Below are 19,315 nucleotides of genomic sequence, written 5' to 3'. Positions count from 1 at the left end.
AGAAACATCTCCCAGCACAGGAGCAGCCCCGAGCCAGGCTCACCCAAGAGGTTTATCCGTTTACATGTACAGAGAGGGATGTGTGTGTGTGTGTTGTGCAGGACTCCACCCCCTGCTCCCATGGAGATGCAGTTATTTTATGTAAGAGTATTTTTTTAGAATGGGTATTGCTTATTCCACCGCTGTACAACTGATTGCACTGTAACAGGTCTGGTCCCTGTGATGCTTTGAAGGCTGGAAATTCTTGTGTTCTTTGCCCAGCACAGTGAAAAACAAACCACACAGAAATAACAGTCATAAATATACAACTTTAAAAAAATTACTGTTAAAGATTTATTGCAATAATACAATAAAATTTAGAAGAAAAAAAAAACCACCAAAACCCAAAAAAAAAAACCCAACAAAAACCAAACCATTTGTGTTTAGTTACATTTTAAGTCTGGAAGTTGCGAGAGAGGGGCCGCGAGTTTCCGCAGGTGAAAAAGCCACCCCCAGGTCCCCACCCCAGACCCTGCCCAGGCACCTGATTTTCAGCACAGGGCTGGGCCCCCAAAAATCAGGCTCTTCCTTGGCAGCCTGAATTGGCCACCCCAGGCCACTGGTCAGGACCAGAAATCCCAGCCCAAACTGAAATTCCCGTGTTCATGCTACACAAAATGTTTTGTAAACTCTCAGCTGGCTGCCTTCAAATATCTATAATTACAGATATTCCCATCCTCCCTCCCCCAACCCCCCAAACAACCTGGGAAATGAATCCTGGTGATTGCACTCAAGGTTTGGACATACTGTTCTTCCTCAGCTACACATGTGCAAAACACTAAAAAAAAAACTCCACCACAACCTTGTGTTCTGTTACAAAAAAAGGTTCCATGAAAAGCCCTCTCTTAACACATCTGAACACCCCCACGGTGCCCTTGTGCACTCTCAGGGTATGACAGGGTTGGAAATAAATTATTTTGGAAAACATGGATATGAAATATATGGCTTAGAAAAGTTATTGTGTTGGATTTTCTTTCCCTAAGTTCAGTGACAGTGCACGAGGCTGAGTCATGGCCTGACCTTCCAGAGCTCAAAGCGCAAAGGCAGCAATGAAAAAGGGACTGAAATGCCTGTTAAAAAACAACCAAAAAAAGGTTTTTAGATGGTGAGATCCAGTGCAAAATCCATGGGGAAGCAGAAGGGGCTGGGCTGTGAGCCCAGTTTCCAATACTGGCGTGTGCTGGTTGCTCAGAGCTGTGAGTGATAAAGTGCTGTGAGCCACAGAGCCCAAAGGCCTGGGCTGGGCCTGGCAGCGGGGCTGGGGGCACTGACCCCCTCGGGCTGCAGCAGCCCAGGGGCCTGGGCTGTTCTCCTAAAACAAACCCAACTCTCAGAGCAGAGGAGCGGCAGGAGCGAGGGTGGTGTTGTCTAACAACGTAAGCAGAGTTAAGGGTCTTTGGTTTAAAAAAAAAAAAAAAGAAAAAATAAAAAAATTGGAAGAAACTGCTGACAAGAGATGCCCAAGCTCAGGGCTGAAGCTGCCGTGGAGGGGTGGGTGACACAATGTTCAGCCAGACCCCTGGCATGGGGCACACAGGTGTCACTGCCACACCTGGCTTCCCACCCCTCCTGGCTGGGGACAGAGGCAGCGCTGGCCAGCCTGGAGAGGAACAGAGAAATCCACCACAGAACACCCTGTGAGGAGGCTGGGAAAGCTGGGATCAGGCAGGGATGTGCCCTCTGTCACCGTGTCCTCGTTAGGAGCTGTGTCCCCACAAGCTGTGGGGCAGTGCCAGAAATCCTCCCTCGTGCAGGGAGGGCAGGAGGCTCTTCCCTGGCTGGCCCTGTGGAGGAACTGTCCCAGCTCTAAATGTAAACGTTGGAAGCTCTGCTGAGCAAACCCCCCGTCCTGCAAGGCAGAGGAAGAGAAGGAGCCCTGGCTCACCGAGTTCAGCACCCACCTCCTGGGGATCCACGAGCCAGCTGTGCCAGGGAAACCAAACCAGCTTAGCAGTCAGTAAACAACAAACCCCACCAAGAACATACAATAAAATAGGGTTAAAAACACATGTAGTGTGGAGAGCGCGTGATTTCACCAAATTAGCTGGAAATGAGGTTTTTCTAATGCTAAAAAATGGCAACGTGGTGTGGTAACCGATGGATATTATTGCAACAATGCAATTCTGTATCAGCATCGAATGTGGGTCTAGCAAGAGAATGTCCAGTGTTTCTTTGGTGTATGGTATTAAAGAGCACAGAGCCTGTGTGCCTCAGCACAACACAAAACTTCTACACCTACCAGTGGAAACAGCATGGAACGAGCCAGTTTTCTATGGCAAAACTGGGTAAAGATTCACAACCAAATCTAAACCAAGAGCAATTTGCTGTGTGAATTCCCTGTCCATGCTGATCATTTGTATTAAAAATATGGCAACAGAGATTAGAAAACATGTTAAAAATGCATAATTTTCATGTCCTGAATGAAAAAAATTTAGAAATACGCATTTTTGCATTATGCAAGACAGATTTAAAACACACACACAAAGGAAAACCCTGTAAGGAGTTAAGAAAGTGGGAACTGCGTTTGCACCACTGTCCAGACCGTGCCCTGAGCAGCCTTCCCTGCGCTCACCCCAATCCAAACGCTCCAAAATCTGTTTCTTCTTCAGAAAGTAGAGCTGGAGGTTGCTGGGTCCTTTCACAATCCTCGATGCAGACAGAACCGAGACACAAAGTGCCCTCGTGGAATCCGTGGGCAGCACGGAGCTCATTTACAAAACGGGGCCGTCACAGTCGTTTTGGGTAAATAAAAAGGTTTTCTCCGGTTTACAAAACGGAAGTCTGACCTTTCCTTTGTTCCAGGCACTACTTAACTGAACAGGTAAAGGTTGACTACAGCACAGTTGGGGAGGGGTTCCTGGCACAGCCCCCTGTGCCCGCTAGCGGTGCCCAGTGTAGGCCTTGAGCCACGAGGTGACCGAGGCGGCGGCGGACGAGATCATCCCGCCCGCGCTGCTGCTGGCGATGGGCTGGGACACCTGGGTGCTCTGGCTCTGCAGCATCTCCACCTGCTGCGAGGGGATGTCACAGAACCTGGGGCTGGGCAGGTTCTCCCAGTCCGTGCCCAGGTCCGTCTCCTCGTCACTCACGTGCTCGTCGCCGCTCTCGTCCGTCTCGCCCGCCGCGCTGGGCTCCACGAACTCCATGGAGTCCTCCAGGTCAGCGCTGATTTCAAAGGGGCCGGACCTGTGGGTGAGGACACGGTGCCATCAGTCCCTCTGTCCCCTCAGCACCCTGCTCTGGGCACAGCAGAGATCAGGTCTCTATCAGCTGGCAGAGGGAACTTGGTGTCACCATGAGAACACAAACACTTGGCCGAGGAAGGGATGGGGTTCCAGACCATGGAGCAGGAACGCTGGGAGAGCAGTTCTGCTGTGGCAGGGATACAGAAACACACACAGAAAGCTACTGGTGATAACTCAGGGCTCCAGTGGTGGGAATCCTGCCTTGATGTGGAGCAGCTTTAAGTTCCAACACCAGCCCTGGCCAGGCCAAGAGAGCTCAGCTCTGTCAGGCTGTACCCTGCAACTTGCAGGTCTGGCACAACTCACCAGTGACTTCCCACTCTGCCCCAAGCAACACCTCAACCTCTTTCTCACTCTGAGGTTGGCCAGACACCAGAGCAGACTGCCCAGAGAGGCTGAGGGGTTTCCCCTGGAGACACTCCAAACCCCATCACACAGCATCACAGAATGGATCAGGTTGGAAGGCACCACAGTGGCTCATCTGGTCCAATCTCCCTGCTGAGGCAGGGACATCCCAGAGCACAGGATTGTGTCCAGACAGCTCCACATATCCCCAGTGAGGGACATTCCACACTCTGTGGTCTCTGTTCAGGAATCGGTCACTGCACAGGGAAGTTCTTCCTCATGTTCAGGTGGAACTTGTGGGCATCACAAGTTCCCACTCGTTCCTCTGGTGCCATTGCTGGGCCCCCAGGAGCAGAGCCTGGTCTGTCTGTGACCCTCCTGCAGACAGGGACGGACAGGGCTGAGGGTCCCTCTCAGCTGAGCAGCCCCAGCTCCCTCAGCCTTTCCTGGGGCTGTGCTCTGAGCAGGGCATGGGCTGGATCTCCACGGTCCTGCAGGGTCCCACCTGTGCTGTGACTCGGAGTTCCCTGCTGCCACTGCCTGGTGGGAGAAGCGATTGCATCCTGCCCCATCCCACTGCTATGGGCTGCCCGTATTCCATGGAAAAAGGTGGATTCCCCACAGCAAGCAGCGTCCCTGACAGAGTTCACTCCAAGCCAAAAACTGCTCCGTGAACATGAGCAAAGGTTGATGGAATCATGGAATCGTTTAGGCTGGAAAAGACCCCCAAGATCACCGAGTCCAACCATTAAACACAGTAACCATTTAACACTGCCAAGAGTTTAGCCAGCCTTAGAGGGAGAAGGAGCCTAAAGCAGTGATTTATCATGGGAAATATTAATCCAGATAATTAAAGCTTGGTAAAATTATAAGTGTATGAAAAAAGCAGCATATAAAGGAGATTGTCAGGCAACCACAGGCTAAGGTACCTAAAGGAAAATAAAGAGAGCTGGTTGCTGCAAACTTTGCAGCCAGCTGAGAAATTAAAGGCAAACACTCCTCTTTCATGGTCTGGAAAGGAATGGGAGTGCTGCCTCCTGGCAAAGCCTTTTGCTTAACAAGGCAACTCAAGAAGGGAGTCATCAGGGTTGAGGCCAGAAGAGACCATTAGATCATCTCAAGTGACCTCCTGTCTAACAAAGGCCACTGCGTCCCACCCGTTCTCCCTGTCCTGAGCCCAGCAACTCCTGCCTGATGACAGCATCCATTCCAGAAACTCATCCAGCCTTGAGAGGATGACAGAAGGAAACAGAATCCCCACCTTCATTCCTGTGGGTAATTAATGTCTCTGCTAAGTGCACGGGCTGCATTTCAACCAGCTCAGACTCTTTGCTCCCAGTGGTGTCTGTAAAGCCATTCAGCAGCCTGGTGGGTATTTTATCCAGCTCTCCTGTAACCCTTTCTTTTACTCTCTGGACCCAGCTGATGCATGTGCAGCTCTGTGACACCTGCACAGGTGCCCAATGCAGCCCCTGGACCTTTTAGAGCAGCTGCTTTCCTTTGAGGACACAGCTCTCCATCCTCTGGGTATTTCCAGCACTCTATTTTCAGGCAAGCAGCAGCAAGCAGAGATTTCTGTCCAAAATCTTTTACAAAGTGTGGTTCCCCAAGTCTTTGGACTGAATCATAGGGATGTATCCAGAGAACACAAGGAAGTGGGAACAGGCAGCTCCTCTTAGTGGCACTGCAGGTTTTTGAATCAAACCAGATCCATACAAGAGAACAAAGCAGAAAAGCAGATTTCAGAACATTACTGTGTTTTTTTTGCAGACTGTCTTGGGCACAAGTGACTTGTGTCTGGGTTATCCCAATGGGGCAATCAGCTGTTTGCTTTCTTATATTTAATTTGTAAAAAAAGAAATAAATTCTTAAACCTGGTGTGTGCAGGCCAGAACTGATGTTCTTTTCATCATGTTCTAAGCTAAGAGAACAGCTGTCTTTAATCTTAATTTACATATAAATGAAGATTATTTGAAGGGTCAGCTTTGGTCTAGGCAGTTCATTGACTGGAAGTATTTTGGGAAAGGTTTGCCTGGGATTCTTTTCAGGGTTTGTTACTGGATGCTCTCAGGTTTTTGCATGTTGGCAAGGCGTGGGCAGGGTCACCCTTGGAGCATGGGCCTGGCATTGGTGCTGCTGTTCCCTGGAGGGAAGGAGTTCCTGCTCCTGGGTGTAGGGGGAATAAATCCCTCATCAGCTGCAAAGCCTCCAGCTTAGCCTGCCATAGGCAGAAGCACAACAAACACACATCTGTGAAATTTAATTCCCTGCTCACGAGCCCCTTTTTCTGTCCAGTCTTTCCTCCTCCTGGAACTACCCTGATTTCTGTGCTGAGGACTGATCCATAGGCACAGCAGAAGACAATTTCCCTCACAAATAACAAGGCAAAGGCATAAATTCAAAAGGGATTCAGCCATAGGAGAGTTCATATTTCTTTCTTACCTGCCCAAGTTCTCGGTGTCTGGGCTGACCAGGTACATGAGGTTCCTGAGGGTATGCAGGGGGTGCAACAGATCTAAATTTACATGCTGACATGGGGAAGGGAAAAAAAAAACCATGATCAGGCCCTGAAGGAAACCAGCAGGCACAGCTGATATTTAAAATGCTATTTAAAGACATCAAATGTTCATCCCCCCTACCTGAGAGAAGCAGAGGTGAAGGATATTAGCATTCAGCTTCTTCACTGCTCGTGTGAACCTGTGTCTGCTGAGATTCTCTCCACAGAATTCACTGTTAAAACACCACACACACAAAAATAACAAGAAAGCAAAATGCTGTGAAAATACACTTACTGGAGGCATCAGCATTCCGTGCCCTGGCATCCTAACAAATCCTGGAGTAAAAATCCTCACAGTGAGCACTTGTTCAAAGTCTACAACCAGTTTTAGAGTGCTGAGGAGATTAATTTTAAACCTAGCAGGACTGTGAGCATTTTATCAACAAGCTGTTCTTGCCCTGGCCTCACCAGTTTCCACAGGACAGGTGGTGTGAACTGTAGGGAACTCAGACCCACCAGAGCCAAACGGTTTCAGATCTCCTTTAAAATCTTGCATCATTTCCTGTTCCCAACCTTTTCCTTCTGTGAGGGCTGAACACCCAAACAAAATCAGAAAATCACAGAATGGTTTGGGTTGGCCTTCAAGATCTGGTTCTAAACCTCCAGCCACAGGGTGGGGAAAAGCTGAAATCCTGCACAGCTTTTGTGCCCTCACTTTGACAACCACTGTTTTAAAACACTTCAAAGAATCTCAGCAGCACCTCTGGGACCCCTGGGAGTCTGACCAGGTCTGCAGCTCCTTCTGTGCAAGTTCCCAGCTGCTCCACATAGACAGCAAAATTCTAACAGTGCTCTTCATCCCAAATGGGGTTTATGCAGTGCACTCCTAGGTGTGTTCCCTGTGGGGGTTTTATCCCATTGGGAATGACACCATTGTCTCACTGGGAATTACAGCCTTTAATATGGCTGCCATGCCATATGACAGGACTTGCCCTACAGCACAGGAGGCAGCAGAGCTGTTCAAGAGCTGCTGGCTTGGGCTGGGATTTTGTGAAGCACAGTGGGGTCCAATAAAATGAGAAGTGCCATTCATGCAAGTGCCATTTCATCTCTCATGTGAGGATGCTGAATATGTCAATTAGAGAGGTGTTATTTGCAACTGTGAGATGGTTGGTCTCCCTCTCAGGAAGTAAAAAAGGAGGGAGGAACTGTTAACTGTGGTGTAAAATCCTGCTATCCCTCCCCTCAAACAGCACAAAAATCCATGAGCCACCTATGTTATCAAAAGCTGTTCCAATTCATGACTTTCTTCCTCAAATTAAACTGATCTAAGGTCACTGATTCCTCTGCTGTGTTTTTACTTGCCTGTTGCAGAGCTTCTTGGGAAGATTTACATCAAGTATGAGAGACAAAGTGTTAACAAGCTGAGTTGCATAGCACAATGCAGCACTGATGGTATGAGCAGGGTTATTATGTTCCATATCTGAAAGAAATAAAAACAACATGAAATCTTTGTTTTAAATGAAGCCTTGGTGGGTGTGTTAATATGTTCCTGGAGTCTACTCTGGAATATGTCATTTCTAAGTATGGAGAACAGCCTGAATCTAGCAATCATTTCCAGTGAAATCTGTCAGAAGTTGGAAGAAAATAGTAATTCTTGGAATTCCTTTTAAGATGATGACATGTGAACTGTGTCAAAACTGTGAATAATTAACTTTCTCTATTTCACTGTGCTGTGCATCCCAGGGAGCATTTCATGCAAAAGATTTCAGCAGACTAATCATAAAATCACAGAATGGTTTGGGTGGGAAGGGACTTTACAAGACCACCTAGTTCCAACTGGGGAGGGAATCTTCTCCTAAAATCCCTACTCTGGCATTTATTTCTGCCTCAGGATGAGAACAAATGGACCAGTCTACTGCTCCTCAGTGCCTTCTGCTAGCACCCAGAGCTTCTGGAGTGTCCCAGCTGCCTAGAACCAGGCCTTGCCCCTTACCAGGTCCCTGTGTAGTCTTCTTCTCCTCCACCCAGCTGTAGTAAGCTGAGTAGTCCCCGTTGTTGGGGAGGATGATCCAGGGCCCCGTGATGCTGATGCTGGTGTCCCCGTTGTGGTCGTCACACACCCACCTCCCGGACAGGTACGTGGTTCTCCGTGCTTCTGCCAGCTTGCTCACAGTGCTGGAGGTCATGGCATTGTCACTCTCTGAGGATACGTCCGCAGGGTCCCTGCAGGAGCCACAAGGGGTTGAAAAAAGGTGGTTGAAAATAGAAGCAAAGTTGGACTTGGCAGGTCCTGAGTCAGATTTCACTCGGGGCAAAGTGCCGGTCAGAACGCTCCTGCAAAACTCCTCAGTCCCAAAACTTCTTTCATTTGTTCTGAGGTTTTTAATTGGCTATTTTTGTAGAATCCAGGAATGGTTTGGGTTGGAAAGGACCTTATAGACCACTTCTGAAAAACTCCTCATTCCCAAAACTACTTTCATTTTCTCTGGGATTTTTAATTACCTGCTTTTGTAGAATCCTAGAATGGTTTGGGTTGGAAGGGGCCTTACAGACCATCTCATTCCAGCCCTGCCATGGGCACAGACTCCTTCCACTAGACCAGGCTGCTCCAAGTCCAGCCTGGCCTTAAACACTTCCAGGGATAGGGAATCCATATTTTAAGGAAGTTTAACTCTGGACATGCACCTCAGATCTCTCAGTGGGGAGATGAAAGCACCTCCAGATTCAGATTCTTCTGTGGGTGAGAACACAACTCCTCCTCCCCACAGACCCTAAGGGAGCCAGACCACCTATCTTAGACTGACACAACTCCCTTCTGGCTGCCTAAAGCCAAGCCAAATGACCCCAAAAGGACAAGCCTGCCATACCTCATGCTTGTCTTCACCTCTTCGATGGGGAAGATGACCGAGGTCAGCTCCAGGATGTGCGTCCGCCGCAGGTTTGCCAGGTGCTCGTACTGCGTTTTCAGGTCGTAGGTTTTCTTCTCCACCAGGTCTCCCAGCTTCCTGTTGTGCTTCTGGATCTTCTCCTTCTTCTCCTGGTGCCTCTGAGCCCTGCGATAATGCTTCTGGTTCTCCTCTTTAATCCTCAGCAGCCCCTCTGTGTCTGTGAGAACAGCAGCAGATGTTACCCCTTAGAAAAAGAGCTGGGAGGTGCTTGTAGGAAAAGCTTGAGAAAAGCTTTATTAATATTTATGGAAAACAAGATGTGTGGCAGCTTAAAACAGAAAACCCTGCTAAACTATTAACTTCTTCCAGCTGCTCAGTGGTGCAAACTTTTTAATCTCCTCTGAAGATCTCCAAAGAGACTGCAACTGGGATTATTCCTTCCCTATCTTTTACCCAGCTATTTTTGGATTTGGAGCACAAAAGCCAAGATTTCCCAGTTTAATTAAACTCCTGAGGTAATCATCCTGACAGAAATAGCCTGACTGTACACGTTTGCATCATGCTGGCCAAAAAAGCCCTGCCCTGCTTGCAGCCAAAATCAAGTGCAGATAGCATCTTCATTCACCATTTCTGGCTCCTCTGCTGCTGTTAGTGTGGGTTATTTGGGCTTCACTCCTGGATGTGCTCTCACAGCACCTGGATCCCAACAGTGCAGGCTCCTTGTTGCCACAGGGAACACTGGCTATCTCCCTTTCCACTCACAAAATGGGAATTGTGCTCCTGTGCTGAAGTGCTGCAACTGCCTGGATTCACTCCACGTGTCAGGCACACTGAGGCTTGGAAAAATACCCTGCAAGAGAGTCTTGAAGTATCCAAGGTTGGGCCTGATGATCTTAGAGGTCTTTTGCAACCTTGATGATCTTACAGTCTGCTAAGTCAGGTATAAAATAAGCAGCTGCAGTAATGCTCCCACAAACAGACAGTCAGCCACCTTTAAAAGCACAGGGAAAGATTTGTGCCCTCCCCAAATAAATGTTAAAAACTCTCCCTGTGCCCTAGTTTGAAGTGTGCCTGCCCCTGCAGACACAGAGGCTGCTCTCTCTGAACATCAGGAATTATTTCCAGTCATCTGATCTGCTGCAATTCATGGTGTGTTGGTTAGGAAGGAAGATCTGGTATGTGGGAGATGCAAAGTCCCAAATTAAAGGAGGTGAGAAAAGCTCCTCCATGCAGATAAGAACTAATAATCCTTAGGTTTATATAATATAAAAAAGTGACCCTTGTCAAAGGAGTAATAGAAAAATCCACTTTTCTCTGAGCAATACCAGAATTCCTATGTGTCAGCTGTAATTCCCTTTCCTTTAAACAGTCCTGCAACATCAACAGAAAATCAATTAACACTTGTATTCATAGTCCCAAACTCTCCCTTTGCCTAATGAGCAAGAGACAGAGGAGGAGGAAAACATCCATCTGTTCAATTTTCACATTCATATTCAACTTGAAAGGCTACTTTTTCAGAGTAAACTCCCTTCCCTGCAGGTCCAACAGCAATTATTTGGGAGCAGGGGAGACACTGCACTCACGTTTCCTCCTCAGCAGTCCCAGGGCATAAACAATTGTCCTGCTCTGTGCACAGCACCTCTGCTTTATGACCCAGTTTATGAGGTGATTAAATACCTGTCCCCAGGAGTACTTCAGGACAGCACTGTGTCCCACACACCTGCCTGATAAATGCAAGCCCAGGCACACTGATCTCTGCCCAGAGAGCTCTGCCAGGTATTTGCAAGCCTGTCTCCTTGAACTGTTCTGCACAGAAGGAAGGCAAACACACAGATTTTAAAATATTATTTTAAGCACCACCAATTATTGAGGTCTCCAGGAGAGTCAACTCCAAAAGCAGGAACCCAGTGTTCCAGAAATGGTTTTTATTTCAGAAAATTAAACTATGCCACATCCAAGAGCAGAGAAACAACCTTTTCACACTTTTCAATGTGGCCCAAAAGTGACCAAGTTGGATCCTGTTGACAAGACCAAGTTGGCTACTCACAGCTGGAATTCATTTCTGGTCTCTCTCCAAAAGCAACTGAGCTAACAATAGGTTAGTTGGGCAATAGTCAGCTCAGTTTTTAGGTTAAATCTAATCAAATGCACTGTGAATCAGGAGAAGTTGCAAAAGTTGTAGATAATAAATTCCACAGAAGAGTGGGAAAATGGTGAACTCCACTCCCTAGCTGGTCCTAACACTCTGTCACCTTCAGAGCAGAGCACTGTAAGAAAAGGTGATTTAATTCCTTAAAGTCACATTGATTTCCTCTTTTCCTTTCTTCACAGGCAAAAGACAGAAAGTAATCTAATAATCTAATCTAATCCCTAAAACAATAATCTTCTACCAACTGAAAAGTTTGTTTTTCTTCAGTTTTCTCTCCTCTAAACCAAACATGAATTTTCTTAGCCATTCTGTTTCATTTCTAATACTCAGATTTTCCCCAGGTGATTTGTATCTTTCTTAAATTGTTTAAATTGGACACCAGACTTCCACTGAAGCAACAGCAATACCTGACACAGCAGGATAACTGCTTCCATCTTAAATACAGCACTTGTATTAGTTAACCCAGAAAGAGGCCTGAACCTTTCTGGAGCAGCACAAGATTGATAATTTTTATTTAATTTGCAATTCCCCAGATCCCTTCCTGCTAAATCTCACCACCATCCCCCATTCTGGGTTTGTTTCTCTTTACAACAATGTATACCTTGATTTTTATCCTTTTTAGATGATGCTGTCTATTTATCTGCACGATTTTGAATTTGGTCCTGATCTCCAGGAGTCGTTTCACCATCCAGCCTGGCTTCCTCCATTCCACCCTCTATTCTACTTAGCTATTATGGGAAATACTGAAGAGATCTGGGGCAGGAACTGGCTCCTGCTGAGCTCCACCTGTCTCACCTCCTCAGCTTGACCAGTGTCCCTGCTCTTTGAATGCAGCTTTTATAACCTTTTGTGATGACCTTGCAGGGGTTACACCCAGAGCAAATTCTGTTTGCTCACAAGACAGATTCAGACAGTGCCCAAATCCAAGTCATGTGCAGCTTCTGCCACATCCTCCACTGCACCACTTGATCTCCAGACAGGAGTTGATTTGACATGAATAACATTACAAAAATAACAAAACGTGGATTTGACATGAATATCATAACCAAGTGATGCCAATTTTTAACCACCTTATCTGTCAGTTACCAGCACAGCCCCTCCAGGTCTGTTAGAGGATGTCTTTGTCATCACTTTGAGGTTCTCTCCTTTCCCTTTGAAAGCAGGGACTGTTTTCAGCTTCCTCAGACACCCTTGTCCCCTCACGTGTTCCCAAGCACTCCACAGACCACTTCAGCTTGTTCCTTAAATGCTTAAAATGCTTCCATAAAGCAAACTAATGTGTAGCTGTCTGTTTCCTTTCCTCAGCCTGCAGTCCTCTCATGATGTAAAATTTAACCTGGCTAAGCAGCTGATCACATTTTCTTTGCAGGAAGATGAAACAAAGGCAGCACTGAACGAATGCTTCAGACTTGTCTGCACTGTTATTTGCTCTCTTTCCTGTTAATTAACAAACTTGTCTGCTCCTTCACCTTTTCTTTATCATCCATTTGTTATTGTTACTATCCATCCTCCTTAATAATTGAAAATAATTTTGCATCTCAGCCTTTTTGATTTCTCACCCCAACCCGTGCTAATTCTTTATGAGTCTTCTCAGGTTATGCCTCTGCTTCCGTTCTCTGTGTGGCTCTTCTTGAATTTCAAGCTATAAAAATATCCCAGATTCAATCAATATGCTTCTGAATATGCTTCCTCTACTTCCCTTGCATGTAGGTGGTAAGGAGAGCTGCATATTCTCTTCTGAAAAATGACCCTGCAAATTTAGTGTAAAACAGTTATTTTTTTTCATTTCAAAAACTGAAGTTTCTGAATGGAGCCTACACTGTATTTCAGTGACTCTTGCTCAAGTAGGATTATAGGGTTTTCAGACAGGTGTGGGTTAAAATTCAGCAGTTTCAGGAAATCTGTGACAGCTGCAGAGCTGTTTGCTCCTCTTTATCAAGAGGAAGTGATCAGAAACACTACACTGAATAAAGCCATCTCTAGGGACACAGCCAGAGTCACAGGCTGCTAAGCATTTGCTCTTAAAGCTGTTGCAAAACCATCTCCATCCAGCTGAATAATGTCTGCTGTTTGCTAATTAAAACCCAAGCATAAAAAGGCCAAAATCCACTCAGTGATTTGCCTTCATGTTGATTTAGGAAGTGATGGTTTTGAAATTCACCATTTTTTAAAAACCTAATGTTCAAATTCACCTCAATTGATTTTTCACTCTAAGGCACAGGGAGTTTTTCCACATCACAAAAGCACAGGCATTACTCACGTCTTGTCATTTCATCATTTTCTTTGCAAATGGTCTGTTTCAGCTGCTCAATCCTCATCTTGCAAGACATTATTTTCCATCTCTGAAAAAGAACATTCGGCAACTCTAGGGCACAAACGACTTCAAACACACTGAACTAATGATTAACAACAAAGCCAGCAGCTTTAGTGCAAAAGTAGCAGGATGCTCTTGAATGGATCAAACAACTAAATATTTCATACAGTGTTCTGTGCACAGAAGAATGCCACAAACAAAATGAGTGCTTAGGATAAAGTCAATCGGTAAAATAAGTTATTGAACAAACATCTAGTGAGAAATGAAAAATTCAGCTTGGAACACTCTGCTGGGCAGAGCCCATGGCAGTTTTGCTTACAACAGGCTATTTGGGAAAGCAACACAATGCCCTCAAGGTAAACTGAAACTTTAAACTATGAGATCTAGGAATTTGGAGAGTTTAAAAACCATGGGACACTTGGAGCAACTCACCAGCTGATCAGTTATTTCTTTCCCTTCCATGGCCTTCAAAACACTAGAGGAAAAAACATGATTGAAAGTTTTATGACTATCTGGACTCTGTCTGCCTCCAGCAACAGTGTGTTAAAAGAGACTTTTTCATTTTATGAGATCTCTTAGATTTTAAATCAATTTAATAAATACAACTTACTGTTTTTGGAATTCTCTCTGTTTGGTTTTAAGATGCATAAGCCTCTCTTTCTTGTCTGAAAACCTGGAAGAGATTAAATTCTTTTATTGGTATTTTGCACAATTTCAGCACTGTAAGTTGTCTGAAAAAGATAATAAAATTGGAGCTTGGGGATGCTCCAAACCTCAGCTATCTGTCTTCATCTTGGGAAGTTAATGGCTCAATGTGTAAAACTCTTGCAGAACTCTAGAGCATGTGTCTCACTGGAATTGCAACAGAACCTCTAAGCTGGAGAAACACCAGAATGTCAAACTATCAAACAAATAGCAAAGTACTGTTATTCCTAGATTTATAGCTTAGCAAGATCAGTATTTTGTGTGTTACAAAAAACACCGAGTACTTTAAAAGCCTTCAGCCACTGGAGAAATTAACAGTATTATCTGACCCAAATGTCTGCTTCAGCTCTGCTTCACTGGATTCTAGGGTATGGGAATTGACCAGAAAGGAATATTTCAGGATTCAGCATCCTGTGTTTTCACCCTTTGAGTACACAGAAGCCACATTCTGCCCCCCCTTATTGTTCCACAATTCATTCTATTTTCCTCTGCAACATACAGAACTGACAATTCCACTCTAACAAAGCTGTGACATTTGCAGATGTCCCCAGATCCCTGGAAGTGTTCAAGGCCAGGCAGGATAGGGCAGGAAGGTGCCCCTGCCCATGGCAGGGGTTGGAACTAGATGGTCCTTAAGGTTCCTTCCAACCCAAACCATATAATTTTATGATTTTACCTTCATTTCATGGATATTTAAGCTTTATTTAGAAATAATGGTACACTAAGCCTTGACAGAATGACATCTTGGATTTCCCTCTCTGTTACTCTGTGGGTTTGATTTCAGGTAAAACTTCAAAATGCTTCACTTTTTTCATTCAAGTGCTGAAATCTGAAAGCTTGGTGACTACCTTTGGATTCAGAGCATGTGTAACCACCCTCCCAGATGACATTAGCATTAAAACAACAAAACCACTGGCTGCTGCTTCTGTAGTCAAGCAAAAGAATCTGTTTTCCTTCCAAAACAAACCAAAACCAAATGCAGGTGCTTGGCACAAAAGCCAGAGGCCACACGTGAGCTGGAGGAATGTGGTGCAACTGGAGCCCAGCTGCTCAGCCCAGCGTGTCCCCTCTTCCTGTGTGTCCTCACCCCAGGAGTCACCCTGGAAATGACAAAAGGCCCTGCATGAGCCTCCTGTTTACCACAGAGCAGTGCACACCTACTGTACCCCGACTTTTGGCTGCCACCAAAAATCCCCTGGCCCAGAAACAGAGCTCAGCAGCCACACAGGCAGAGCGCTGGGGTAATTTGGCAATTCTTGGGCTCAAAGCTGGATTAATGGGCACAGGCTCTGAACAGAATTACCCAATTGCCATCCATCACATCAGCAAAAAGTTGAATGATGTGTCAAAGAATACAGGAATAAATTAAGTTCTGACTGTGGAGAGAAGACAGAAATATTTGTGGAAGCCTGTAGAAATTCCAGCTCACCACGCGCTCCGGCAGCGATGGCGAACAGCTCCTACCAACTTCTCCAGCAGGTTTCTCCTAAGCAAACATTTCCATTTCTTTATATAGCTCTGATTTCAATTGCATTGCATCCTGCAACTCATTTCTCTTTATATATCTTTAGCCTTTCAATTTGGCAAAGAAACAAAACTTGGGATGAATTATTATAGGAACTCCCATAAAATGTAAACTGAGATGAGAGAACGTCTTGAATTACCCATGAAATGTTTGTCTTTCCTCAAGTCTTATCACATTAAGGTGAGATTTTCTGTGGTTGCCTGGCTTATTTCCACATGTTCATGATTAGAGAGAAGAAACCAGAGAGAGGGGCTTCCTAATCTGCAGGAGCTGATTAATGCTGAAGGAGTTGAGGGCACTATATCCACTCTAACTCCCTTGCTGAAAAAAAGTCGCTATTCCTAACCATAACCCATAGCTTGGAGAAATTAGCCAGGCTCAGACGTCACAATTACATTGTCTTTGGCTTTTGCCATCTGCAGACACACAAAACAAAACAATTCAGTAGTCTGGGAAACACACTGTGAGAATCATGCACATGACAGGCTGGAGGACACTCCTGGGAGGAAGAAGAACCTTTGAGCTGAGACCAACATCAAGATGCCAGCTTGGCTTTTGAATATACAACACATTACTCATGAAAAGAAGGATGACAGTGACTGTTTTACTGGAGGACTTCTGGACTACTCATCCCTAATTGTAGCTCTCCTGAAGTAATTAATCTTAACAGCTGAGGAGCTCCCCCTCACAGATACGGGGTGTGATTTTTGCCAGACAGATGAAAAACTTCCAGTTTTACTGTAGCTCTTCTAAAAATTAGCACACAAAATAGTCCCATGAAATCTGAAATAATTGGAACATGAAATTGTTTGTCTTCATATAAGGAAAATTCACAAGAAAATGATAAAAATAAACTACTGTTGGATACAAGGAGTAATGCTTGGTTTCTTTATATTTAACCAGGAAGATAACAATCCTTTTCCCCCATCTGTGACACTTTAAAAAGACAAATGGGAGGCCCAAGTGTCCCCAAACACTTCCATGTTCTGAATTTTGCCACTCAGCAAAGCCCTTGTCATGACACTCCTCTCTCCAGCACTGGCTGATCTAAAATTAACCCAGGTACTACTAGAAGGCATAAAATAAACAAATAAATAATGATGGCTGTAAACACCAGCTGAAAGGCAGCCAGTGAACTGCACCTGTCCCTCCATGGCTTTGCCCTGGTGGTGCTTGGTCACCATTTCAAACATCTCCCCCTCTCCCAGGGCTCACATCACAAGAAATTCAGAGACACTCACAAAGAGCAAACAAAGAAAACTGACCTCTTCCCCACACTTACATCAGTCATTCCAAATATTAATTAGGGAATGCAAACAAAGTATTTCAGGCACAGTTTAAACATAATCCCACTATCCTCAAAACCCAAGCTTTTGTCCTACACAGTGTTCCTGTAGTCATGGAGGATATTTAGGTTGTCAACACAGTGTTATTCATGGAAGTGTGCTATTCCTTTAATTCATTTAAATAAATTTGCCATTTTAAATGACTTGCATAACTGCAATTCATTAATGGAAAAGTTCTGAGCAGCAGGAGAAACAAAGCCTGGGGAAATCCCAGGTTAATACAGCAGTAGTGACCCCCCAGAGATGGAACTGTGATCCAGGCAGAAGAGGGGGGAAAAAACACAAAAAAAAAAATAAAATAGATTTAATCCTTGCAGTTAAAAACACAACGTAAATATACAGGAGCTTTTCCAGCCACAGACAAATGGGGCAGTGAAAGCTTCTCAGGAGGATGCAGTGACAACTGCCAGACAGAAAAGCTGATCCCGTCTCATGTGAGAAGATAAACAGGGTTTTCTGTTACACTGCTGCATCTTTGGCTAAAGCTGCTTCTTTATGACTTCATTTTTCTGATGGGCAAAGGCTTCTTAAGCCTTGGTTAATACAGAACAACAGTGCTTCAACTCTAACAAAGACTACAATTGAATTTCTATAATTAAACCTGATATTTAGCCAAAAACTTAAGGCTGCAAGAGAGACAGGAAAAAACCCAAACTTGGTTTATGTTCCAAGCTCCATATCCAATCTTTTAATAGAATCTGCAGAAAACCCCAAGCAGTCTCACACAGCTACACGTTTTCTACCTATTTTAGAAAGGCTAAATCTAGTTTGTGGTTCTACAACACATCTTTTTTATATTAAAAAAAAAAGGGAAAGCCATCCAGTGATAGACTAAAGTCTCAATTCTGCAAGCTGTGTCACACTGGATGACAGCTCTCCCGTGGATGTTGATGGGTGAAAGGCACTGCTGTCCCCTTGTTTCTGGGGACACAAGGAGCCTTTGGAGAGAGGACATCACCACCCCACCCGCTGCTTGCCACCTTCCCAAAATAGCTCCAGGAATCGCTCCAACAGCTGCTAACCAAGCTGCGAGAGAGGGACCAAGAGCACGGTGCCAGCCAAGAATCAGAGCCATCCCAGACACGGCACTGGGAGACTTTTTAAGAATCTGGGATGGACACGCTGTGAACAACAGCGACGGAGGAGCCATCTGAGTCATATCATGAGAAAATTTGTTTATGGGCATAGCACTCATCCAGCCTCCCTCGGGGAGAGCCAGTGCTCCAAAAGGAGCAGGATGGCACACGATTAACTCAAGTGAAGTATTTTTTTGTAATGCTAAAGGAGGGGGTGTTCACGTTTATGGGTCTACACACAACAAAACGCTTGGTTCCTTTCTTATACGCCTTCCTAATTTCGCTTAACGATTCAGGAAACTCCTGTTTCAAGAAGTATTGACGAAAACAAGTAACCCGTTTGAAATAACACTGTACGGATTTCTGTGCCCTGAACTGCCTGGAGCTTCTGTAAGCGACACGGAGACCTCTGCACCTGACTGTGTGAAAGGGTGATTCCTTAATTATTATTATTAAAGCTATTATCATTTCAAGGCCCGTGCCGGGGGTCCTGCTATGTCCGCCCCCAGCCCCGGGGTGGGCCCGGCAGCCCCCGGCGCGTTCCCCCGCCCACACCCTGAGCCCCGGGACAGCGGGGAAGGGGCAGAAAACCCAGCCCCCCATCCTCGAAGCACACCCTGAAGGGCCCCCGAGGCGAGGCGGCCCGCGGCAGGGCAGGGAGAGGCCGGCCCGTTCCCCTCAGCACCGCCGGTACCTCTCGGAGTCGCGCCCGTCGAAGAAGACGAAGTCGCCGCTCTGCACGCACTTGGCGCAGGTGAGGCGGCGGCGCGTGGTGTTGCAGAGCGGGCACCGCTCCACCGCCACGTAGAGACCCTCGGCGTCCTCCTCGGCGCCCCGCAGAGCCCCGGGCCCGGCCCCGCTGCCCCCGCCCGGCCCCGCGGGCTGCGGCCGGCGGCCGCTGGGAGCCGCCATGTTGGGCGCCGCGGGTCACGTGGGACGCTGTTGCCGGGCAGGGCATTGTGGGAAGGGGCGCTGAGGCGGCGGGCGGGAGCGGGGGAGGGCGCGGGACGGGCCGCGCTCCGCCGGGAAAATCCCGATTTTTAATAGGAACTGCGCCCTTCTCCTTCTGCAGAAGGAAAGGCATCATCCCTGGCCTGCTCTCAGGGCGATGTGGGGTGTTGTATGCCGTAGGGTTTCCCAACGGGTAGCTATAGCATAACCAGGCAGTAACGCTGCCGTGGGA

At 46.2% G+C, this 19,315-nt stretch overlaps 1 protein-coding gene across 1 annotated transcript; it reads right to left on the bottom strand.

Annotated features, from left to right (window-relative positions):
* Window positions 1-67: 67 nt before the first annotated feature.
* Window positions 68-19,044, bottom strand: ATG14 (autophagy related 14). The gene is made up of 10 exons (XM_015632073.1): window positions 18,827-19,044; window positions 14,091-14,153; window positions 13,913-13,955; window positions 13,427-13,508; window positions 8,997-9,234; window positions 8,123-8,352; window positions 7,492-7,609; window positions 6,269-6,359; window positions 6,072-6,157; window positions 68-3,225 (listed from the first exon to the last, which is right to left on the bottom strand). The coding sequence occupies exons 1-10, from the start codon at window positions 19,042-19,044 to the stop codon at window positions 2,919-2,921; spliced, it is 1,476 nt and encodes a 491-aa protein (XP_015487559.1). The 3' UTR covers window positions 68-2,918.
* Between the last annotated feature and the right edge of the window lie 271 nt (window positions 19,045-19,315).

This window comes from Parus major, chromosome 5, assembly GCF_001522545.3.
Source record: "Parus major isolate Abel chromosome 5, Parus_major1.1, whole genome shotgun sequence".
Classification (NCBI taxonomy): Eukaryota; Metazoa; Chordata; class Aves; order Passeriformes; family Paridae; genus Parus; species Parus major.
The sequence above is the reverse complement of the archived record's forward strand: the minus strand, read 5'-3'. Positions and strand labels throughout refer to the sequence as shown.